The sequence below is a fragment of the Amblyomma maculatum genome, chromosome 8 (assembly GCF_055883805.1).
Source record: "Amblyomma maculatum isolate TAMU_Amacu chromosome 8, ASM5588380v1, whole genome shotgun sequence".
In the NCBI taxonomy this organism is placed as follows: Eukaryota; Metazoa; Arthropoda; class Arachnida; order Ixodida; family Ixodidae; genus Amblyomma; species Amblyomma maculatum.
This window is the reverse complement of record NC_139351.1, coordinates 82,566,872-82,592,194: the sequence shown is the minus strand read 5'-3', so window position 1 is coordinate 82,592,194 and position 25,323 is coordinate 82,566,872. Positions and strand designations below refer to the sequence as shown.

Sequence of the window (25,323 nt, the reverse complement as noted above, 5' to 3'; positions counted from 1 at the left end):
TGTTTGTGTGTATTCAGAGACTATTCTTGATTGACTATTGATTTTCATTGTGTTCTGTATTGCTCATTTTTTCGTTTTGTATTTTCTGCTCCTGTTACAGCCCCTTATGGTGGCTGACAGTATTAATAAATGAAATGAAGTTCAGCCTTATGCAAGGATACTAACAAAAAGAATTGAGGACAATTAAAATTGAGTCATATGTGCAAAAAACGCCTCTATCGAAAAGAAGCCACGGCAGCCTCGACATTGACAGTTATAGCCGAACATCACAGCCACAGAAGCAGGCTCCATAACAGACACAGACAACCACTGTAAACAAGAATGGCTTCATAATTTTATTTAACCTCCATGAGTGATCACTTCTCATGCTGCACTGCAGCTGGCCACAAAAAAAATCAAATGTGCCGTATCTGTTCTTGACAGCACTTTTAAGGTTAAGGAATCAAGCTGTCCGTGCAAGCACAAAAAAAAAAAAAAAAAAAAAAAAAGCAGCCATCACCCCATACGAGATAAGGCTGTGTACATCACCTTGGCCAGCTGGGAGCATGAGAGACTGAAAGAAAAAAAATTGGTAAAACCAACAAAGGATGAGCGAAGTGTGGCTTGGTGAGGTGTGCTGAGAAACACCTTGTCTCAGCAGAAACTGCTCGTGGATGACTGCGGGAGCAATGTTGTCTGCTCAGTGGCCATTCATCTCCTCCATCTCTGCATCCTCCGCTGGAAAAAGAAATCAAACACACATACACACAGCGAGTTTTAAAGGCTGGTGATCAGTTCCTACAATCATAAGCTAGAAAAGCCTCTTCAACAGGGGACGCCTGTAGGTATAGTAAAACGTCGTCGCAGCGAACTTGTAAAGCATACAAAAACTGTTTAATATTGTCAACATTCGCATTATAAAATTTTGTTAAAGATCAGTTAAGTTAGCTTCCTTGCACAGCACTGACAGAGTGCAATGAATGTAGGTCAAGAGCAATCTAGTGGCTTTTCTGCATTACAGGTGTGTAGCGTGGGAAAGGGCATGTTAGAGAACTATATTTCTTTTTTTTCATCACCTCTGTGACAGCCAATAATAGGCACAAGATGATTGCACAAAAGTACAACTGTCTGCACCGCTGCTTCCGGGGTACTAATGCTCAGTGTGCAATAAGAACAATACAGTGCAAGATAAATTCACCAACAATGGCATAAACGCTTACAGCACTACCCCTAATGACTTGTTCGAAGGATTTAAGAATAAGTGTTATTGTAAGAACGCCACGGTTGTCTTCTATTAAATGAGTTTTTTGCTGTCGCAACGTCGGGAGTAAAATGTTCATTCCTCCAACATGCGCGAGATGCCGCTACAGGTATGACTGCTGCAAAAAGTTTTCTTCGTTCAACGGCTGCATCGGAGGATGAGGATTTATTAAGGCCTACTACTTCTGGCAGGTACACCACCCAAACATAATACAATAATTGTAATTAAATGCCACCACTGAATAAAATTTAAGCCAGAATGAGCAAACGGTTAGGGTGAAATAATTTGTTTTTTCTCATATGCTCAGAGTGACACAAAAGTCCGTAGTACTGTATAAAGCAGACATTCTACCCAGAGATAAGATAAATGAAGACCTTTGAGTTTTAACAAATCTCAGTTGCTCATTAACCAAGAATTTTCAGTGGATGAAGTCCCATGCTTGAAGAAATTTTAAATGCTTCTCTGATCCTCTCTTAGGTGCTGCCGAGTGAGTTCTGAGGCTAACTATTGCAGCTACATGAGCCCCGTGATATTACAAGATGAACTCTACTTGCCAAAATAAAAAGACTGCTAACTATTGCTATTTGCATGGGCTCCCCTGCATGTGACTTAGCACATTTTGCAATCAAATGCTCCATGACCTACCAACAAGTTAAATAACCCAAGAAGCAAAAAGTAAACAGAGCAAGTACTAACAAGTGCGAACAAAGCACAAATGGATGACAGTTGACCTCTTTGCCACAAGACCAGCTTCATTTCGTGATCACATGGTGGAAATGAAAATCCTGAAGGCAATGCAAGCGCATGATGGTAGCGTATAGACAAGTGCCGTGGCATTTTCCCACACTGCAACGCTATCTTTGCACTGTTGCAGCCAGTGCTTCCTTTCTGGAGGCAATGATTGTGACTTTCAACTGCACTTTGAAACATCTGGATGTACTCTTTTTATTTATTGTTCTTTCTATTGCGAAAGCAATACTACTCGCACCTTCAAGCCTTCGCGTGACCTGGCCGCAGTTACGTCTTACCCACGTGACGCTGTGACGTCACACCCCACGTGGCACACGGGCTGGCAGGAGCTGCCAACTTGGGTCTCTCGTTTCACATGAGACGGTTATGTCAGAATCAGCCTGCTAGAACCTTGGCATTCACGTAACCCCTATAGGCCACTAAGGCATGTTCATATGAGTTGGTTTAAGCGGGGCTTTATATGTGGGCTGAGGAAGAAGAAAAATAGAAGAATGCTCGGTCACCCGCAGCTAATGCTTTCGCTCAATATTTGGTTCAGCAGCATTGAACCCTTGTAATTTTTTAATTTAAGAACTCAGAGCCATTGCCAAGGATTTACTTACTTCGAGATTCACTGGACGTGGCATACCTTTGAGGGCAACATGCAAGCCTGTACCTCTAGGCACAGCGCGTGAAAATGAAATACGGTTTTCAGCTAGCTTAAGAAAACCTAGCCATGCTGTTCCTGGCACCCCCCTGTAGTGCTACCATCAGCGGCTGCCTGCAGCTCAGCAGCGCTGAGCGTTAAAAAATAACTGAGGACAACTCCAAGCAATTTCTGCCTCAGTCAAGACAAACTGTTTGGATTTTCGTCGCTACGCCGATGTTCCTTTAGCAGCAACAGATGAATTTATAGCTGAGAAAAATGAATTTAGAAATATCAGCACGAAAGACCTGCTTATTTTTCTGCCACTCGACTCAAACCTGTGACACTGAAAACAACTCAACAACCACAGAGTGGCTCACACTCCAGAGATATGCACCAAAGAATAGACGCCGATGGTTTACTTCTAAAAAATAACCATTAGTGGAGATAACTTCACTTTCCGGCTTTTCCCATCCTTTTCTAGCCTAACGCCGCCAGAGAGAACAGTCCCAGAATAACTTTGGCTAGGGTTTTGATAGAAGGTACAATTTACATAGCGTGCGACAAACGTTCGCTTTTGCTTCATCTTTGCAGCTCAGAACACCACTGATACCAGCTCCAGCATTTCTCAAGCTAAGCGACAAACAAAAAGCTACAAGCGGTGCTAGAAGTGCTTTAATCACCGCAGCTGGCACGCCCACGCTAGTTGGTGAATGCATTCTCGTCGCATGCAGTGACTTGATTCTAGCGCCACATTAGGGGAGAATGAGGTTTGCCACACTGCGCTGCCAAATGAGTGTAGAGATGATGTCCCTAGAGCAAGGGAAGCTGCGAGGGTTGAGAGGTGACACTCTCATCAGCCTGCCTAGCTCCCTGTTACGACCGTGCATCACTTGCGCGCTCTATTGTTCGCCTGTGGGCATGGATAAGTGCTGTGGATATGTGGTGTTGGTACAATGGCTCTAAGTGAGCCTGTTTCCAGGAATCCTGTTTTGTAAGCCTGTTTTGCTTTGTGGACACCCTGCAAATGCCAAATTGACCCTGTCAAGAGAACGTCTAGAAAAACACAAAGAAATGTCCCCCTGCGGGAAATAGCCGGAAGTGCTTTCTTTCTTTTGTTCACCCTTCCAGTCGAGAAGCGCCATCGTCCAGTAAGGAATGCCTACTATCTAAAGGAGACGACAGAGTGACATGTCCGCTGACTTGCAGGACAAGAAAGGAGCATGACGCATACGGCCATTAGATGATTACCCGGGAATGCAGGAAAGATTTGCAATTGCCGGAAAGGGACAATGCTGGAAGCGTATGCGGCGCGCACGTGCACTTGGGTTTCTGAGAAGTAAATCCACTAGCCGGAACCAGCCTACCGATTCTTGGCTGAAGAATAGAAATGTACCTCCTCGCCATTCCCAAGCTTTTCCCGCCAACTAGTGATCACGCCCAACGAATCAATGCCGGACCAGTCAGAGCTTCAGACCATCAGTGCAGTGATGTGTTCGATTGGATGCCGATATCTGAGGGGCGTGCCCTGGATTTGGTTGGTCAGCATCTTCAGAGAGGGGCTGGACATAGGGGGTTTTAAGGACATTGCAGAGCACGAAAGGCTCTGAGCCCTGGGTAAACGGCTCATCCAGTCGCTTCTCGCTATGAACTCTTAACGCTTGCCATTTTGCTGATGTACCTTTCTTTTTTCTTGTAAATAATCTTGTAAATAAGTTTTCTCAAAGTGCCATTAAACCTGCTTGTACATATTTCACCAACTTCGAAGATTCAATCCTTCTTCAACCCGGAGTCTCTGCACGCTACCAAGTGAAGGCCGGGTCGACTTAGCGCCAGCGTCACGACAACTGGTGACCAGCGGTGGGATCTGGATCTACAAGCTACAACATCTGGTGATTCGAGGTGGATCTGAAGCTACAAGCCACAACATCTTGTGATCGGAGGTGGCATCTCAAGCAACAAGCAGGAGCAACAATCGGCCAACAAGAAAGCAGCTCGGAACATCGATCGCATGTGTGGGTGAGTGCTTGGCTTTTCTTCTGATGTGGACCAGGTTCTAGAACAGGGTTAGATTTTAGAACTGGTAAAAAGAGTGTGGAAACGCCTTTAGGTTTGGTAGTTTGCACAGTTGTTTTGGAAGTAGCCGACACTCGGAGCGATCATGGACCTACAAAAGCTGCAGAAACCGGAACTGTTGCAATTGTGTGAGGAATTGGGAATTGATACAAGTGGTTTGGCACGAAAACCCTTGATTATAAAGGCAATCACTGATCTGGGAACCGATGATGAGGAGCTCAGTGAAGCATGGAACCTCATCGGTCAAAAAAAGGAGCAGCTCAGACAGCAGAAAGAGCGGGAAAAAGAGGAAAAGGAGCGCGAACGTGAGAGGGAAAAAGAGGAAAAGAAGCTAGACATTGAGCTCCGGAAATTAGAACTAGAGTTGAGCAAGAGGTCGGGCGATTGTCCCCAGCTAGCGGTACCTCGTCTCAACAAGGAGGCAGATTTCAAGATGTCAAAGTACATGCAGCCATATGTGATATCAGGGGATATCGGTCTGTATCTGGCTAACTTTGAGCGAACCTGCGAAAAACTGTCCTTCCAGCGAGACACTTGGTCTCAGAGATTATTGACGGTTCTGCCCTGCGAGGCAGCGGAGGTTGTCGCGCGGCTAAGCAAGGAGGACGCGGACAACTACGAGAAGGTCAAAGCTTGCCTTCTGAGAAAGTATAGGCTTAGCGCCGAGGTGTTCAGACGTTTTCGGAACGCTACTAAGTCCAGGGACGAGAGTTACCCTGAATTCCTGTACAATTTAAGAGTTAATTTGGGCGAGTGGCTAAAGAGCACTGATTCCTACAGTGATAGGGACGCTGTAGTCGAGCGAATTCTTTTGGAGCAGTTTTATAACTGCCTCCCAGAAAAAGAAAGAAATTGGTTACAGGACCGAGGCGAAATTAAGTCGGCAACTGAAGCTGCCGAACTTATTGAGGAGTATGCTTCGCGCCGACAATTCAGCAACCCAGCAGTGGATAGGCCCCGCAATCCCAAGTTGAGTGTGAATAACCGTCAGGAAAGGCACTTTGCTAGAGTTGGAAACGAAGAAATGAAGGTTTCTTCAGGCAAATTCCCTAGAAAGGACGGCAGTGAGAAAAGTGGGGAAGTGACCAACGCGCAGAACACAAAGAATAAGCTTGAGGCTAGGAAGCCGCTCACATGCTTTAGGTGTAATGAGCAGGGTCACATTGCCGTCAACTGCCGGAAAGAAAAGATTGCTTTCTCGTATGTCAGTGACTGCGATGAAAATATGCAGCTTTTAGAACCCTACCTGCATGACCTAGTAGTCAACGGGAAGCCTTGCAAGGTACTGCGCGATTCGGCCGCAACGATGGATGTTGTCCATCCGGCGTATGTGTCGCCTTCCGACTATACAGGACAGTGTGCGTGGATCCGCCAGGTAGTGGAGGAACAGAGCGTGTGCTTGCCAATCGCGAACGTGGTCATCGAGGGCCCTTTCGGCAAGTTAACAACCGAGGCTGCCGTTTCAGGAAAGCTTCCTAAGTGCTATCCGTATTTGTTCTCCAACAAATCGGACATGCTACTGCGAAAGAGGGGCATCCTTTTTGGAGACAGAGTTGTGCAAGCCTTAACACGTTCAAAGGCGCGAGAACTAGCTACACTGCTCATTCCAGAAGAATCCACAGCGGAGGAAACGGCAGTTAAAACAGTGGTCGATGCGGAAGATAGCGGGTCAGAAAACTTTGAGAGCGAGGCATCTCAGATAAGTCAACTTGAAAGTGAGCTTGATGAGACGCGGAATGAGGACGTTCTTGAGAGTAACCTCTTGCCGCCAGTGTCTAGTAATCTCACGAGACTTTTGAGTGGAACCCGAGAGGACTTAGCTATGGAGCAAGCCAATGATCCCAAGATACAGGAGATAAGGGAGCGCCACCGCGCCACTAAGACAGCAAAGAATATTTCTTTTGAGATGAGAAAGGGAGTGCTGTATCGCTTATTCAAGGATAAGCGCGGAGTAGAGCGGGACCAATTAGTCGTTCCCCAAAAGTACCGCGGAGACTTACTGCGACTTTCCCATGGCAGCTCGTGGTCATGTCACCTTGGAATAAAGAAAACAAAGCAGAGGCTGTTGCAAGAATACTATTGGCCTGGATGTTTTAAGGACACGGAAAATTTTGTACGATCATGCGACACGTGCCAGCGGGTTCGAAAGGCGCAAGATAAGTGGAAAGCTCCGATGGTGTTAGTACCAATCATTACCGAGCCGTTTCACCGGTTAGTAATAGATGTAGTTGGGCCACTTCCTGTGACAGAGTCAGGGTACCGTTATATCCTCACTATGTTATGCCCAGCCACAAAGTTTCCAGAGGCTGTTCCGCTGCGCGAGGTGACGTCCGAGAGTGTAGTGGATTCGCTGCTGTCAGTGTTTGCACGAGTTGGATTCCCTTCCGAGGTCCAAAGTGATCAGGGTAGCGTTTTCACGAGTGTCCTCACCACCTCATTTCTCGAGCGATGCGGCATTAAGGTAGTGCATAGCTCGATCCATCATCCGCAGAGCAACAGCGTAGAAAGATGGCACTCTGTTCTCAAACGAGTCCTGAGGGGACTGTGCCATGAAAACAAGCGCGAATGGGATACCTGCCTGCCTGCAGCGCTTTTCGCTTTGCGGTCAGTGCCGCACGAATCCACTGGATTTAGCCCAGCCGAGTTGGTGTACGGAAGGTCACTGCGCTCACCTTTGCGAATGGTGCGCGAAGCCTGGGAGGGGCGCGGAGAAGACCCAACAGTAGTAGAATTCATTCTGAACCTCTTGAATCGCTTACATAACACTAAGGAACTCGTTGAGGCCAGCATGAAGTCAGCCCAGGCTCGTTCCAAGGTGTACTATGATAAGTCAGCCCGTCAAAGGACGTTTTGTATCGGGGACCAGGTGATGTTGCTGAGAAGTTCAAGGCAGAATAAGCTCGAAGTACAGTGGGAAGGACCGGCTGAAGTCGTTGCAAAGCTTTCTAACACTAACTACGCAGTGAAAATTCCCGGTAGGCGTAAAGAAGTGCGCATTTATCATTGCAATCTTATGAAGCCTTATGTGCAGAGGGAAGCCGTGGTAAATCTAACGTTAAACCTTCCCGAGGAGATGGGGGACAACTTGATTTGCCTCAGCGGAAAAGGAAGCAACGCTCTGGAGCTTCTCAGAAAGACGGAGCAGAGAGGAGAACTAAAGAAATCCCAGCTGTCCGATCTGGGCGAGATAATAACAGAGTTTGAGGCCTGCTTCGTGGACAGGCCAGGCAGGACTGATTTGACTGAGCACGATATTGAGCTGACTTCAAACGTGCCAGTGCGATCAAGGTGCTACCGATTTTCTCCAAGGCAAAGAGAAATTCTGGATAGGGAAGTAACTCGCATGCTGGAATTGGGAGTAATAAAACCCTCGGAAAGCGATTATGCTTCGCCTATGATCTTAGTAGAAGCTCCAGGTAAAGACCCTAGGCCTGTGGTAGACTAACGAAAGCTAAATTCTCTCACCAGGGATCAAGTGTATCCTATTCCGAATATTGAGGAGAGAGTAGAACAGGTCAGTAGAGCGGCATGTGTGACTACGCTGGACCTTACTCGAGGATACTGGCAAGTACCGCTCACTGAACGCGCCAGCAGATACGCGGCTTTCGTCACTCCGACGGGCAGCTACCAGCCAACAATGATGAGTTTCGGGCTCAAAAATGCTCCATTTTGTTTTTCCCGACTCATGGATAGGGTTTTAAAGGGGTGTGAAACATTCGCGGTGCCTTATTTAGATGACATTGCGGTTTTTTCCGACTCATGGGCGGACCATATGGTACATCTAAGAGCTGTACTGAGCCTTTTGCGTCAAGCTGGACTAACCGTAAAGGCCGAGAAATGTTGCCTGGCAAGGGCGACCGTGGACTACTTGGGTCACAATGTAGGTCAAGGTTTCAGGAAACCCAGCGAGATTAAGATTTCTGCGGTAGCAGACTACCCGCGGCCGAGCACGAAGACGGAAATTCGAGCATTCCTGGGTCTGACTGGGTACTACAATCACTACATCCCTAACTATTCAGCTTTGGCCAGCCCTCTGACCGACGCTCTCCGCAAGACAGAACCGACAAATGTAGTCTGGGACGAACAAAAGGAAGCCTCCTTCGTAAACCTGAAGGCTGTGCTGATTAGCCGTCCGGTATTGCGAGCTCCAGACTATGACCAAGAATTCACGGTCCAGTGTGATGCAAGTGATCGAGGGCTAGGTGCTGTTCTCTGCCAGAGAGATGACGACGGTAATGAGCACCCCGTGCTCTACCTGAGCAGAAAACTGAGTTCTAGAGAGAGAGCTTATTGCGCGTCAGAGAAAGAGTGCGCTTGCATTGTATGGGCCATACAAAAATTGCAGTGCTATCTTGGAGGGGCCAAATTCACCGTAGAGACGGACCATTGTCCCCTGGCTTGGCTGCAAACTGCGACATCGAAGAACAGTCGCCTTCTTAGGTGGAGCTTGATTTTACAGCAGTACAATTTTGAAATAAGATACAAAAAAGGGAAGCTAAATGGGAATGCGGACGCGCTTAGCCGCTCTTTCTAAGCGGTCCGAGATGTTCCTCACCATGTATCCAAATTGATAATCAGGTTTTTTTTTTTTTTTTCCGTGCGCTTGTATATGTGTGACTATGTAAAGCAGCACGTTTGGTTTTCTAGGAATACGTGGGTCCTGAACGTCTTGAGAGTGGGCTTTTCTCGAACAACAATGGCAGTTTTCTTTTAACCTGGTCTCTTCAGACGGGAGCCGAGTGCTTGCTTCGACATGTGGTTGAGTTTCAGAGACAGCTCAAGCAAATTGGCCTACGACAATCAAGACAATGCGACAAGCAACAGCGAGCTTCAAGCGTTCATGTGCAGGCCATTAAGTCGTCTCTTCATGCAGCAGCTGCGACTGCTGCCCTCCGAGACTCTTCTGGCGGGGGAGGAGGCTGTTACGACCATGCATCATCCGCACTTGCGCGCTCTATTGTTCGCCTGTGGGCATGGATAAGTGCTGTGGATATGTGGTGTTGGTACAATGGCTCTAAGTGAGCCTGTTTCCAGGAATCCTGTTTTGTAAGCCTGTTTTGCTTTGTGGACACCCTGCAAATGCCAAATTGACCCTGTCAAGAGAACGTCTAGAAAAACACAAAGAAATGTCCCCCTGCGGGAAATAGCCGGAAGTGCTTTCTTTCTTTTGTTCACCCTTCCAGTCGAGAAGCGCCATCGTCCAGTGAGGAATGCCTACTATCTAAAGGAGACGACAGAGTGACATGTCCGCTGACTTGCAGGACAAGAAAGGAGCATGACGCATACGGCCATTAGATGATTTCCCGGGAATGCAGGAAAGATTTGCAATTGCCGGAAAGGGACAATGCTGGAAGCGTATGCGGCGCGCACGTGCACTTGGGTTTCTGAGAAGTAAATCCACTAGCCGGAACCAGCCTACCGATTCTTGGCTGAAGAATAGAAATGTACCTCCTCGCCGTTCCCAAGCTTTTCCCGCCAACTAGTGATCACGCCCAACGAATCAATGCCGGACCAGTCAGAGCTTCAGACCATCAGTGCAGTGATGTGTTCGATTGGATGCCGATATCTGAGGGGCGTGCCCTGGATTTGGTTGGTCAGCATCTTCAGAGAGGGGCTGGACATAGGGGGTTTTAAGGACATTGCAGAGCACGAAAGGCTCTGAGCCCTGGGTAAACGGCTCATCCAGTCGCTTCTCGCTATGAACTCTTAACGCTTGCCATTTTGCTGATGTACCCTTCTTTTTTCTTGTAAATAATCTTGTAAATAAGTTTTCTCAAAGTGCCATTAAACCTGCTTGTACATATTTCACCAACTTCGAAGATTCAATCCTTCTTCAACCCGGAGTCTCTGCACGCTACCAAGTGAAGGCCGGGTCGACTTAGCCCCAGCGTCACGACATCCCATAGGTCCTGTTGACTAAGCATTCAGAAGGCTATAAAAGCACTTCAACTGTAGAAAGGCAGAAGGCAGAGACTGCACTTCGATAACGAAAAAAATCTATGGCCACAGAGTACTCTGGTTGCTCTGAAGTATCACGCAGAGGTAAAATAGGGGCATACTGCAATATTCTTTCGTCAAAACCTATAAACTGCATCCATAACAGTCTTGTCAGTGACAAAATGAGAGAATAGGTTCTCTGCACTGAAAGAAGGGGGTGCTGGAACAGCTACAGCAATAGAGACTTACTCCGGAGGTTAATTTTAAATTTTAAAATTACCCTATGTCTGTCGCTGCAACAGACAGATGACATACCCAAGACCGCAGTTCAGCAAAGGATCTTCGCTTCCTGTTGCGAAGTAAGGAGCACCAGGCCCGTCGTGTTCTCCAAGCTATGCTTGCAATTAACTACATGCCCACTGCCTTCGAAGGGTGCGACACTCAGTCAGTAGAGTACCTTTGGCAATGTGTGCCTGTGTGTAAAAGTATTAGCTTATCCAGTATACCATCTTGAGGGGTTGGGGGCATACAGTTTATACTAGAAACAGCTCCACCTTATAACCACTGATGATAACTTAGACAACACACACACACACACATGCACACACAAAGGGGGGGGGGGGGGGGAGCAGTAAAAGCTGAGAGTCCAGTGGAGTCCTAAACAGGAAACGAGGAGGATTAATTAGGCAAAGAGAAAGCGGGTAGTGACAGGAATGAATAAATGTGGAAGGTGAAAAGAAAGGACAAGGGGAGAGTCTCAGAGGCTTTACTCTGACAAAAGGGTGGAAAGATGATGCCTGGCCTGACAACTTGCTCCATCCCCTCCTTGAAAAAAAAAAAAAAAAAGCTGCAGTGATGAGCTAATGCACGACACCATGTGTAATGATGGAAAGGCCCTTCACTAGATGCTGGATACGGAAGGCCACATGAATGCAATAGTAAAATCTTAAAAAAGAAATTGTTTAAAAGAGTGAGGAGGACAGGAAAAGAAGCAAATCTGCCTCACCTGTTTTAAAAGAATTGTGTATGCAAAAGAGACTCTGTGGGATGCACTAAAAAGCACAGCCATAGCGAAGGGCTGCAGATTAATTTAGCCAACAACTGAACTAGCCATCTTTATCAGTGGCTCTCTAACATGCACTTAGGTACATTTCTCGAATTTTGCCTCAAATTAAATTTGGGTTCTTAAGCCCCTACGCACTTGCGCTCAGCAGACAAGCAGCACACTAACTGAGCCAATGCTATGTAGATGCAGAGGGCTTGGTGCTTGTATTGCGAGACATCCTGAAACGGTGGCAACGAAGCATGCATACAAAAGTACCATGCGACACATGAGGGAGCATGATTGTCAAGGCATTGGCAGGGCTTCAGTTACTACCAGATTCTATCATTCAGGAAACTTGGGATGATTAAATTGAATCCATACAATTCTGCCACTCTTCTGGTGACTGCAAACACAACAACATTCATAAAGAAAAATATTTATGAAAGACCCCCAGGTGATCTAAATTACTTCTTAGTCCTCCACTATGGCAACTTTCACTCCAAGCTTCTTCAGTTCCATTATGGTGTGGTTCAGGTGTCCACGAGAAAAGTGTGACAAATACCGTGTCTTTTTTCCCCTGTTAACCAATTATTATTATTATACGATGCAAAACAGTTCCGTAAAAAAATGCGAGCATTTTCTTTTAGCCGGAATAGCAAGTAACTAGAGGCATAGTGCGTACCTAAAGAATAGCGAGGACAGGGAGGAAGAGGAAAGAGAGAAGAGGCACAGAGTAAAGGAGGAGAAGGAGGCCCCATGCCGAAAACACCCACTTCCTGGCGGCCTCGTGCTTGAGGACGAGGCCTTGCTGCCCGAGGGCAGCAGTGGGGCGCCTGACTGCAGAGCCGAGCTGAGGTGCTCCACTTGGTCGAGGGTAGTGGCACGTGACATGGCCTGCTTTAGGGCCTCCAGCTGGTTGTTGCGGCTGCTGCTCGACGAGGGGGAAGGGCCTGCACCAGGGGGTGGGGGCTGCTGGGAGGCGGAGCCACGAGCAGCCCCGCCCCCACTCACTGTGCCCACCTCCTTTTCGAGCTGCTTGCCCCGCTTGCCCTTGAACAGCTGCTGAGCATCCAGGCGCTCCTGCGCAGTCAAACAACACTCATCATCAGCTGGACTATACGCACTGCACGGCAAAGGCCTCTCCCATACTCCCCCAATAAACCCGGTCTTGTGCTAGCTGCATACACTTCACCCCTGCAAACTTCCTAACTTCATCTGCCCACCTGACTTTCTGCTGCCCCCTACTGAGCTTTCCTTCCCTTGGTATGCAATTTGTTACCCTAAGTGACCATCAGTTGTCCTCTCTATGCAACACATGCTCTGCCCATGCACATTTCTTCTTCTTGATTATCACTAGAACATTACCCCTACCATTTTCCGTTCCGTAGCCCTCTGCGTTGTCCTCAACTTAAGTGAAACCCTCTTCGTTAGCCTACACGTTTCAGCCCCATAGGTGAGTACAGTTAAAAACAAATTGCATACCAACACAATATCAAAGATGACCCTGCACGATACAAACAGTTGCATGTGACGAAGGGAAGGTGATCAATGGCTGTAGTGCAAGCTTTTCTCACTTTTACCTTTCCTTTGGTCATGAAATGACAATGGGTAGGGCTGGTCTGGACATCGTGCAATCTGCTAACATCCAAATGCTTGTTACACCTAGTCTGGCTGTGTCACACAGACTAAGCTCTGCCAATTCGCAGAACATCCATGAGACAAGGACAAGGGTTGAATTTAGGAGACCGTTCGCTTCCCAGTGGGTTGTCACGCGTGACTGGCCGATGTGACATCTTGCGGGGGGTGTGGAACCACAGTTTCTGTACATGTCACCGGAGCTGCTAATGAAGTGAAAGCAAACGAGTGAGCCGCCTACATGCTGAACCGAGAAGACAGAGTTTGCTTTGCCATGACCATGGTTGTTCCTCCACTTGCGCTGTTGGGTGCTGAAGATGGTCCGAGGGCAAACATATGCAAAGATTCTTAGGAAATGCTTGATGCTTTTAGGCAACATTTCAGGTTGTCAAAGGGATTAGTAAGCCTCCTATCCACTGAGCTACAAGATATATGTGGGGTGCACTGACCCGAAAGAAATTTCCGTGCTTCAATTTTTCCGCAACCGGAGGCTTCCAGGTGTTTACGTTGGGAGGAGTGCTACGGGTATTGCTCAGCATGGGCATGTCGATAGCTGGCTCTGGTTTATGACACACATAGAGAAGTGGGCGGAAAAAGTGCTGCTGAGAATGTGCCATTGCCCCTCCGAATATCAACACGCATGTTTGCCGGTACATTGAAAGACGGTTCAGAAAACGCTACTACAGAGGCCTTTAAGAACACAAACACTCCGTCGTGCCGCATGGTGTAGGCTACCCTCCTCAAAAAATACCGAGGGTGAGTACAATATCCCCTAATGCGAAATTTGAGTGTAGCTCTTTAGCTTTGGCGGCGTGAACAGCCACTGGTTACTACAATTGATTAAAAAATTGAGGTATGAAGTGAGCAGCAGCAATGACCTTCTACGGCGCAAACTGTAGAGTCCTCTCAGGTGGCGCCTAGCTTGTGCTTCGGTGACATGAACAGCAATATCCCCTCGGCGGCGGCACGCACATCCATAAGACATAATACATAACCTGTATCTGCATGATAGTAAATAAGTTACCATTTTCTTGTGGTAAACTTTACCTAGATCAGACAGGGCACTGTGACAACAATTGTTTCAAGTAAGCAAAAGAAAGCAGTACTCCCAGCTTTTTGTTAAAATTAGCCTTTCACATAGCCCAAAAAAAGTTTTACTCATGAACTGAGCCGGCACATATCACCAGATAATAAAATTCTAGAGGGAACTTTGGACCACTGAAGTGCGATGAGGCGAAAGATATTATAGTGCGGTGGATTGTAGCTTTCCACTACTTACGTCGTACCTCCGGAGAATTGTGACAGATACAGCGCCTTTTCTTTCCTGTAAATCAATTTGAAACGCTGCTGATGCCTGCTGTAAAACAAATCAAAGTTCACCGGCGTTCTATAATTCGTTTACAGGAAAGGAAAGGCGCAGTATCTATCACTCACAGAATCCCACTATCATCCTCACGGTAGACAAGGGGATTTTTGAAGAGCTTTTCACGATCTGGGACATGGCACAGTTAGTAAAGCGTTCGGCTGGGGATCCAAGTGATGGAGGTTCGATTCCCGGTGGAGTCAAGGTTTATTTATTTTTATGGTGCGCTCTTGATAGTGCGGCAACCTCTGCCGACAGCTCCTGCTGACAACGATGAGGCATTGTTAAAGAATAGTAGTGATTGTGGCATCCAGCCATCTGTATAGTGGATGGCGAGGTGCGATTCGAAATTACAGTATAACTGTAATCGCGTTACTGACAGTGTTGTCTTCTGTTCACCTGCTTTCTTTTTTAATGCGAATGCCTTTAATGGCTCATGCTGTAGTGGACAAAATGTGTCCCGCTTTTGCGACAGCTCTGATTGGCTGAGGCGGGATGACGTCATAGAGGTCTCGGCCAATCACAGTGCACCACAACAGTATGCGCAAATGTGTGCCTTATATAGCCATATGTCAATCAATGATCAATGACAAATTAATGACTAATAAATTAATCAATTACTAACTGATGACTAATTAGTTGGTCAATTATTTATTAACAATTATTACATACTTAATGACTAATATATAATTACTTACCAAATAGTTCCAGTTGCGTAGCAAAATGCGGCACTCGGGCTTTCACCTTGGACTACTTTAGTCGCTAAAGTCCCTGGTAATTTGTTTCATGAGGTTCAGTAGTATAAATATTCTGCAGTAATCGAACCCGCATATATCGAATTCGAAGGGGATCGCGAAATAGTTCGATATATCGATAATTCGATATACAGAAATCGGCTTGTGACGGCACTTACGATGTGAAAAAACGATACCATATTTGTCGCGTAATCAACCCACTCGCATAATGAACCCACCCTCCACTTTTGCAACCGATAATTTGAAAAAAAAAAAAAAAATGCGTTAAGGCTAGCTCGCTCAAATGCAAGCGACTGAGCGATCTCAGCGACAGAGCGAAAATTTTCAAACTTGTTGGAACTGCGTCCCTCTCGCCGCTTGAGCCACCGCGGCAGCTCAAAACAAGGTTTCTGTGTCGCCGCGGATTTTCGCTTGCATGTCGATGGCGCGCGTCAGTCCGTTTCGGTCGTGTCATCCACAGCTCATTGGCAGCGTGCCAAGATGCTGTGCAGCGATAACGTCAGGGCGCGTTTATCTTTTTATAGCTCCTGCGGTGGCGGGGAGCGAACTTGGCAGAGTGCCCGTGATGGCTTGATTGCACAAGCCTGGTTCGATTTATCACGCGTCATGATCGCAGCAGTTGACTGCGTGCTTTCGCTGATTCATACATGCAAGGATAAACGATAAAAAAATAAAAATAAAATAAACATCCCCGCAAAAAAAAAAAAAAAAAAATACCCTGCCGCTTCTTAACGTCCGCAGCCGCCATATCTTACGCTACCCCGCGCGTACAGCCCAACGATAAGAAAGAATGACTCTAGCAAAAAAAAAAAAAAAAGAAAGAAAGAAAAACCCAGAGAGAGAGCCTTTTTAACATCCGCAGGCGCCATAGCCACGTCCGCCGCCGCGCCGCCGCACGCAGAGGGTTCGCAACACACGCTGGAGAAAGCCTCCGACATCGGTCTGAAAACGAGCTGAGCTGGCTTGGCGCATGCGTTGTTGCGCATGCTGAAGGAGAGAGATAGCTCAGCAAAAGTATGGGCACACCCACGCACATGGCTTGCAAACGTCATGTGTCGGCGCGCGGGAAACAACAACTGCAGATGCGCGCGCCTTTGGGGAATGGGCGCGACGCTGCCCAGACCAGCCGTCGCCGAACTGTCCCCTCTCATTCCTTCCGCGCGTGGCTTGAAAACGTCACGCGGCAAACGGTCGAGGGTGATGCGATCGTCTTTGGGGAAGGCACACTTTCCAGTGCGTGGTGAGGAGTTCGATATATCGAACGACCGGTGAAATTGAGTTCGATATATGACGCGGCTTTCCTATACTTTTACATGGGATTTTCAAGGGGATATTTCGTGAGTTCGATATAACCGAAATTCGATATATCCGAGTTCGATATACCCGGGTTCGACTGTATTAGTAGCTTTGCGCATGTGTCTGCTTCAGTCTCTTAGTTCAGAGTTTGTTAGCAAGTGCCCTTTATCTGCGATGCATTATCAGCAACTAGCCAAACCTGCAATTTTACTGCTCCATAAGTTGACCTATCAACGCAGGATAGCGCAGCGAAGACTGCAGACCCAGACGGGAGCCTTTTTCTATAGACGCTCTAACGGCCTTTGTGCACTACAAGCTCCACCAAATCGCATGAAAATGAAACAGGATGCAATTCCGCCATGCCACTGGCCTCCAGCACAAGTTCAAAATGGTGGTGCCCACTCATGAACACAAGAGAAAGCTCACCCGATTGTCTATTGGCTCCTGTCCCCTTGACGTTTTGTCATTCTTAGTATAAGAACCAAGAAATTTTTTTATTTTAAAACTCAAAGTTAAATTCCCCGCCCAACATTGTTCCGTTTTGTGCAAAATCACTACTTCATGAAGTCTAACTGGCTCGTCATTCTTTGCATCTTCGAATTGGCAGGAACTACCAGCTCGAGCTGTTTCATAAATATGAGAGGGTGAAATCGGAAAACACATCTTCCAGCACCCCTAGAATCTGAGTCAGACACGCTGACTTTATGCCATGCAGAAGGTTCGTATGGCGTGGTAGAGGGGCTTTATACAATAGGACATTGTTGAAATAATTAAAAAAAAAAAAAAATGCTTCAGTTCCTGCGGCAGCACTGCAGGGTTTAAAGATGACGGCGAGCTTGCCTTTTGCTTGATGCGCCGGAAGTCGAGCACTCGCAACTGTGGGATCCGGTGGATGAGGTACAACCGGTAGTGGCGCTTCACCGTCACGGGGTTCTTCATCACACTGCAAGACAAAGAAAGGCTGGAAAGGTGAGGCTGGCTTTTCACAAATGCCAATGTAGTAGTATACCTCAAAGACAAACTCTTCCACATTTGACTCAAATTTTGCCCATCAAACACTTGTGTATGGACGACATCTGCTTCCACCTGGTGCTTGCTTAATTAATGCCAGTGTCGTAATGCCACACCCAGTTGCTTGTAATCACTTCACCTCTAAACCCATGCCAAATTTCTGCACACTGCACACAATCCATCCTGTCCTCATTACAAGAGAACTCAAGGGAAGGGAACCCAAAAAGGTGTCTCTTGTAACCGAAAAATTCCTATCAATTCGTATGTGCGGCAGTTTAGATTCCTTTATCTAAATTCTGTTCTGTAACAGTGTCCCGTTTTGTTGCAATATGTCAGGAACCAAGAAGGAGTGCCTCCTTTTGACTGGGAAGTCAAAATTTCCTTATTGTTTCAGCCACTGTCATCACATTCCTGTGTGACTGAAACAGCAGGGACATTTTGACTTCTCAGTAAAGGAGAGGCACTCCTAAGTTGGTTTCTGACGTATTGCAACAAAACGGGACACTGATATGGAACAGAATTTCATTAAGGGAATTTAAACTGTCACACATATGAGTTCGTACGAGTCAGCTACATTGCATGAGTGTACCTGGGTTAACTGTGTCTCTTATAGATAGTGAATAAGTTACTCTAGGGACCTGCAAAAGTTGCCCTTGGTAACAGAGTGTCTCTTGTAACCATGTATCTTGTAACAAGATTTTACTGTATTGTGAGCCACCTCTCGAGCAAACGTCTTTATTCCAGCTCAAATCTGGAAGACTGCGCAGAGTGTCTCTTGTAACCATGTATCTTGTAACAAGATTTTACTGTATTGTGAGCCACCTCTCGAGCAAACGTCTTTATTCCAGCTCAAATCTGGAAGACTGCGTGCGATCTTCCGAACCCCGGTGAATGATGATGATGCTGCGTATGTACAGGTGAAAGAGGCGAAAGTTCCGGCACTGTGCTCACAATATATAAAAAAGAATTCACAAAAACTGAAACCATATCACGACATTCTACTGTATCTGTAAATAGTGTTCCCCTTCATACTGCATACAACTGTACAGTGGGAACAATGCTTCTCTAGAACGACCGAGCTGCATGCTCTGGGCCCCTCTGGTCAAAAAAAGAAAATAAAAAAAGCCAGCTGTGTGCATTAAACTGCCAAGTTTTTGTTTCGCAGCAAGCAGCACTGTGTGTGCTTAGGACTATGAAACAGGCAGCGGCAAGTAAGCCCCCAAAAGACTAACGCTGCTATCAGTTTTGCCGGGAATGCTCACACGAAGCCCATCTTGAACCAGGCGTTACCGCTATATGCAGCCCCGAGCAGCAAGGAGCATGCTGTTTGGTCGTTCTAGAGAAGTGTCTTGCCCTCCGTACAGATGAAAGCTATACCCCCGCAGCTTCTCAGGAGTTAGTCAAGTTCCACCAAGCCTCGCTTCCCATTCGTTTCACTCCCGTTCAGCACAGTTGGAGGAAGGCGGCATTGAACTACATCGCAAATGTATGAAAACGTACAAGTGGCATAAGCTGCCTGAACAGGTATGTCACATTCAAGGAAGCACATCACAATGGCTGGAGGCAGCAAATGATGACCCGAGTGACGACAGGTAGCGGAAGTCTTTGAGGTCGGAGGGCAGTTCTGGGGCTAACCATGCAATGTTGTAGATACATAAAGGGACGCTGAGGACAAACGGAAGGTGGCCTGTGCCGAGAAGGCATATGAAACACCAGTGCCGACATGTCTGGCCAATTTTGTCACCAATACAGCATGTGCATGTTAACCAATTTAAAAGCCGCAGATCTCAGAGGCTATGCCACATTGCCAAACGCCCCTTCTGGCAAAGACGCCTAGAGTTGTTTGAATTAACTGTCACGAAGATATTTAAATCCAGCATAAATCCAGTTTTTTTTTTTTTCAATGATATGCGTGTCTGCTGCTTCACGATAAACATTAACATGGCCCAAAAAGAGACAAAAAATCAGCTTTCGCCGAGAACAATGGCTGGGTGGAGTTCTCCTCAGTTCATGCTATGCCCTTCTACTTCTTTTATGCATACGAGTCCAGCTAAAACAATCATGAATGGTTCCCTCAGGGGCTTATCATATATCACTATGGAAGTAGCATGCAACTGAAGTGCTGCTCGTCTGCTGTTGAGAAGCGGGTGCCTCTCTCCACAACTTTACCTGAGGTAGGTCAGGGTCTTGATGCTCGCAAGAGGGTCCAGGTCACCCAGGTTCTGAATCTGGTTGTTGGTGAGCACCAGCGTCTCCAGTGCGGGCAGGTGTTCTTGCAAGTTTTCCCCAATGCGGCTGGAAGTGGAGTGCGAGAGAGAGAGAGAGACTTGACACAAGGGATGGGCTGCACTTATTTAGGTGCAGAGAAGACCCTTAACCCAGCCTGGCAGAAAGGCATATAGTATCGATATTTTTAATTGTTTGTATTTGACCCTAATGTAAAATGTTTTTCATCTTTGTTTTTCTTAATATGTTGTGTGATTTTGGCCAAATGTCTTATTCCGTTAGCCTAGCTGCTGTCTAGCTTGTTGTGTTGTCGCTAACAAATGTTATTAACTTGCTCATGCATTAAGAAGTCCCCCTGCAGTATCCATACTCAGGACTTCTTTCTGTAATATGCAATGCATTTATATTATTCTATGTATTTTTCAAATAAACTTCAAAGGCTATTGCATTGAGAGCTTTAATAAAACCGTCCACAATGCTTCGTCCACTATGGGGCAGACTGCAAATGTAAAACTTATTAACTCGTATATAAGCTCTCCAGATCAAAGTGGTGTGGATTACAGTGGGATAATAATAATAATAATTAAAAAGCAAATTCAACACTAGTATCAATTACGTCAACATGCAAGGTGATGAAGAAAGAGAGCAAAATGGTTAGAAAAATTCTAGGGACAATTACAGTACTCCGTAATGTGAAATTGGAGCGCAGCTACTTAAGCGTTTTTACGATACTATAAGCGGTTTTGTGTGGCCTGTCGCTGTCATCACTAGTGCTCTCTTCTTGGTCAGACTGTCCAGACTACCCTCAACACTACTACAACTTCAATCATTATGTAGTTTTACTTGGCTAATTAATAGCTCACACCAAGTACACTGTCAAAACAAGTGTAACTGCAAAAGTGCACCGAAACTGATGGGGAGACGTGGCAGATACAACTTTGTTGGATTGACGACAAGCAGCGCAGCCATCGGCAGCACGGCATGTTATAGCCGTGCTGTACTGGCTGGTATTGTAGTACATTTTTGATCTAATAGTTAGTAATACATAGTATTATGTTATGTGTTATATGTAACAATAATAATGCATATAGGTGGTATGCACTGGCGCCCAACCGTGCCGAGGCCGTCATGCTTGCGGTGAACGCAGCAGACGAACGCCTTCGCCAGCTTGCTTTCCTTGCGCGGCGCATTCAGAATGCCCGAGCACGGGATACTCGGCTAGCCGTAGCCGCGTACGATAGCTGCAAGAAACTATGTCGGAAATAAACACCACTTTGGATGGGCAGCTGCTAGAGCTGTGCACGGGCTCGGGCCGCTTGGAAGCCCTCTCGCTCGGGCTCGGACTGGGCTCGGGCCAAGGTATATTTTTCTCGGGCGGGCCGGGCCAAGCCGCGCAGCTCGATCCCAAGCACATGCAACTTCTACGAAAGCGCGAACGCAGCCATAGTGCGATAAACCTCTAGAATCCACAGCATTTTACAGCACCCTCACCACACCGAAGCTTCCAAGACCTTTCCCGGCGTCGACCCGCCTTTCCTCCTCGCCTCTAGGGACGCCGCAAAAGGCTCAGTTCAATGCACAACTTGCTTTTGCTCCATATGTTAATTCTACATATCTGCTGTGCCTCTATACATTAACCAAATTTGTTATTTCAAACGTGAGAACTCAACATTTCAATATCTTGGATAAATTTATCATCCGGAAACTACTTGCTTCTGTATCATCGCTTCAACTTTTTTCATAGCATGACGGGCCGGGTTCAGGCACTTTCACAGTCGGGCTGGGCCGGGCTCGGGCTCAAAATTATGGCCCGTGCACGAATCTAGCAGCTGCACTGCTCAATGATACCATGGGCTGACTCGAAGTGCAGATAATAGTCAGTAGTTGCAGCGCTTCCGTGAAATTGGAGTTGGAATTTGGAAGCCTTATTGTTACCACACTAGATCAATGCCTTTTTTTTTTTTTTCACACGAAGGTGGTTGTCCACTGTAGCAATGGGTCGTTCATTTTTGCACTGTGTGCCATGAGTGTTGGCAGAAGTCGACACACAAGTGTGTAGCTGATACTCAGTAGTGCACGCTTCATCATTGTCATGTCTGGCTTTCGTGTTGTCTTCTATAGACACATGCACGTATGGTGCAGTGACCAAGTTAAACTGGCAGATTGCCAAGCTAGGCGGCGAGCTTGCATTATCGTTCTGACGCAAGCATAAATTTCCAGCAGTGTAAAAGAAAAAAAAAAAAATCCGTCAACACCAGGGCAGCCACGACATCCCCGGGAAACAAAAGCGTATGCCCCAAAGACTGATTACAGGGTCCACAACAGGACAAGGTCATATATCAATTCATACGTACAGCTTTTGGGAAAGTTTAATTGGTGCCCCTCCTGCACTTATCCAGGATGCACCTCGTCCAAAACATTCGTGGGTGACCCCGAGATTAAATTCTAAGCGCTATGTCTAGGTCACATATGCAGAAGAGATGAAAATCAAGGATTCTGCGTAGAGATGTCATCCAGAGCAAGAGCACAGCATAGATCGCCACAGCAATCTGGTCGCATCCTCTTAATTCTCTCTTAGTGTGCTTGAACCAAATGAGGCTTTCCGGGTTTCTGGAAAGACTGTTGTCACTACTGTCCAAGCTTTCATTCCAGAATAGGGAGAAACCGAACCCATGAACAACACTCCTTTCACGCCCTTTCCAAGTACCTCAGCTCGAGCAGTGCTAACCAGCGCATGTGCCCACCCTAAGTGGCGTCTGTTTACAACATATTTTCATGCAGCTACCGCGTGCAACAATTACAGGCCCAACTTCTGGTGCATGCGGATTCTGAACGACAACATGGATGTGGTTTGTGAGCCATACAGTAACATGACGAAAGCAAACTTTCGGAGCAGGACTGGAAGGAGTTCGTCTGCTACGTGCACAGCAAAAATAGTAGCTAGTGGCTTGGTTGGGCACCATGTGGGCGTCGGTACATACCACCCATACACAACGTAGTACATGCATAATTTCAACTATTCTGTAAACATACAATATTGCAGAGCACGAGCTGCACAATATCAAGAGGGACTATATTCTTCTGAGGAGTGAGCAAATGCAATTCGGCTTGGCAACCTTTGCCGCAAAGCCACAAAAAAGTAGTCCCCATTCGAACTCACCACACACGGTTATTGTTCAGCAACAGGCACTTGAGCCGCCTGAGCAGGGGAAACCCATCAAGCTTCCGGATGTCGTTGTCAGAGAGGTCGATGGAGTCAAACTGGTCCTGCGTGTTGTGCCAAATTAACATCCTTTGAACCAGCATTTTGTGTGCCAGAAATATAATACAAAAATGGGGCAGCCAGAACGCTAGCAGAGTGCAGCGGCTGCTTATTCCTTTTTGGTGTCAGCTGAATGGTTATCTATCCACTCACTGATCTGATTCCACGTCTAGATGGACATGTGCATTCATTAGAAAGAACTAGAGGTGACAGAGTTCAGGCACGATAAATATGCTATCTACTTCCACCTTTCATACTAATCAGACTTAAGCAAATATGGAAGTGTTTAATTTTTTGAAGTGTTGTGAACAAGGCACCCACTGCAATGGACAAAGCTGACTTTCTGCTCTGCTTTTAAGGACAGGTTTCAAGGTGCCGTGATGTTCCCTTCTATTTCTGCTTCCTCCATGAATATGAATGGTGAATGTAGTTTAGTGGCAAAGGTAGGAAGACTTTATGATGCCTGGCTCAACACGCTGCTGCACATGCATATGAGGTCTCTGTTCAGGATTTGCTATTGCCAGGGTGCTTTACTTGGGGAAGCTGGTCTTCCCTTTGTGCCGAAAGAAAACACAAAAGGCGATCAATAAAGGCCCAAATGGGAAGCAATGTTTCTACAACAAGGGGGCGAGAATGTCGTCTTCACTATCTATTCATATCAGCTCACTGTTGGCCTTCTTAGCGGTTTGCCACTGGCGACACCAAGATTGATGCTGGCCCAACACCACAGAAACACTTCTTTCCATATTTCAGTCGTACCACACATAAATATGCAGTCTGCATCACTCTTACTTAAGGTGCTTGAGAAATGTATACCAGACAAAAATAAGCAGTCATGCATCATTTTCGGATGAAGTTCTAGTGCCCTCATAACTCGCACGTCGACGTGCCCCCATTTCCGCGTAAACGTAGCCTCTAGAGCCTAGATGCTCCGACACAAAGCAGTGCGCGGTTCAAGCGATCTACACAAATATGAAGCAGACTGTACTTGAAGCCAACCATACCATAATCGTACAATACTGCGCATTACCAACTTGTAGCACAATACAAGAAGCGCAGCTCTTTTTTCTAGCAGTAAAACAGGTCCACACGTATCGCTCATCCTTCGTTTTTCAACAATCATCCTAGCCCATCGCGCTTCTCGTATTCTAGAACATGCATGTGCAGAGTATACAAGTACAGTGCGCAACAAGGCGATCGCCCCTGTATTTATCTGTTTATTTACATAACGGCATGGTCCTAAAACCGGCATCTTACAACCCAAAGGCGCGACGACCAGTTGACGTAAACATCCACTGTTAATTTAAACAGCGCGAACAGGAAGACGCAGGACAAGATAAAAGGAAGCCACAGTATCTTCCTTTTATCTACTACAACAGTATCGCCCAAAAAAGTATCTTGGAAGTTAACGTAAGTTCTCAAACTCTGCACTGAACTGAGCACAGGCTAAACCGCGCGCAAAAAAAAAAAAAAAAAGATACGAAATTACAAGTTGCACATTTTCAAGAGCCAGGAAACACATGTTCAAGCAGCGGCGCCTGGAATGCGCAAAACAAGTTCGGCTCGAATGAAACTCAAGCTTTTTGCAAACGTACCAACGTCGCACCCAGGTTCTCAATTACGGGAATCTTGTAACCTGCATCAAAGGGAAAAAAAAAAAAAGTTTTCAAAGAAATAACAGGAACATTAAACAGGAGAAAGTGACGTTTGAGGAACGGAGTTAGTGCGGGGGCCTTGTTCTCACCTCGCAAGTCTAGCTCTCTGTCACGAACTGGATTTATGGACTGCGCAGCCATCTGTATGAGGTCTTGTGATAACTTCACCATTGTGAAGTATTTTTTGAGTGCGGTTAGCAAGAAATGACGCTCAACACGCAAATAATACAACAAACCGGACAACGTGCACGAATGAAAATAGACGCGGGTACGACTTTTCAACTGCTTTGGATTATACTGGATTGGATAAAGGCCAATGCCAGTTCAATGTAAATTCTTAGAACCGTACAACTTCAACCTATTTCTTAGCAAATACAGTTATTTTAACCAATATACGTTGTGAACTATGATGTTGTGAGTTAGCTTTTGTGAACAAGAAAAAAAAAG

General features: G+C 46.4%; 1 protein-coding gene across 1 annotated transcript; it reads right to left on the bottom strand.

Moving 5' to 3' along the window:
* Nucleotides 1–312: 312 nt before the first annotated feature.
* Nucleotides 313–25,174, bottom strand: LOC146181639 (U2 small nuclear ribonucleoprotein A'-like). The gene is made up of 7 exons (XM_084576639.1): nt 24,966–25,174; nt 24,817–24,857; nt 23,120–23,226; nt 19,903–20,028; nt 17,563–17,665; nt 12,447–12,753; nt 313–717 (listed from the first exon to the last, which is right to left on the bottom strand). The coding sequence occupies exons 1-7, from the start codon at nt 25,045–25,047 to the stop codon at nt 680–682; spliced, it is 804 nt and encodes a 267-aa protein (XP_084432765.1). The 5' UTR covers nt 25,048–25,174; the 3' UTR covers nt 313–679.
* Nucleotides 25,175–25,323: the final 149 nt, after the last annotated feature.

Coding starts and splice junctions, on each gene's coding strand:
- LOC146181639 (XM_084576639.1), bottom strand. CDS start 25,047: ATGGTGAAGTTATCACAAGACCTCATACAGATGGCTGCGCAGTCCATA. Junction 24,858..24,965: donor CAGAGAGCTAGACTTGCGAG/GTGAGAACAAGG, acceptor CCTTTGATGCAG/GTTACAAGATTCCCGTAATT. Junction 718..12,446: donor AAGCACGAGGCCGCCAGGAA/GTGGGTGTTTTC, acceptor TTCTTTTTCCAG/CGGAGGATGCAGAGATGGAG.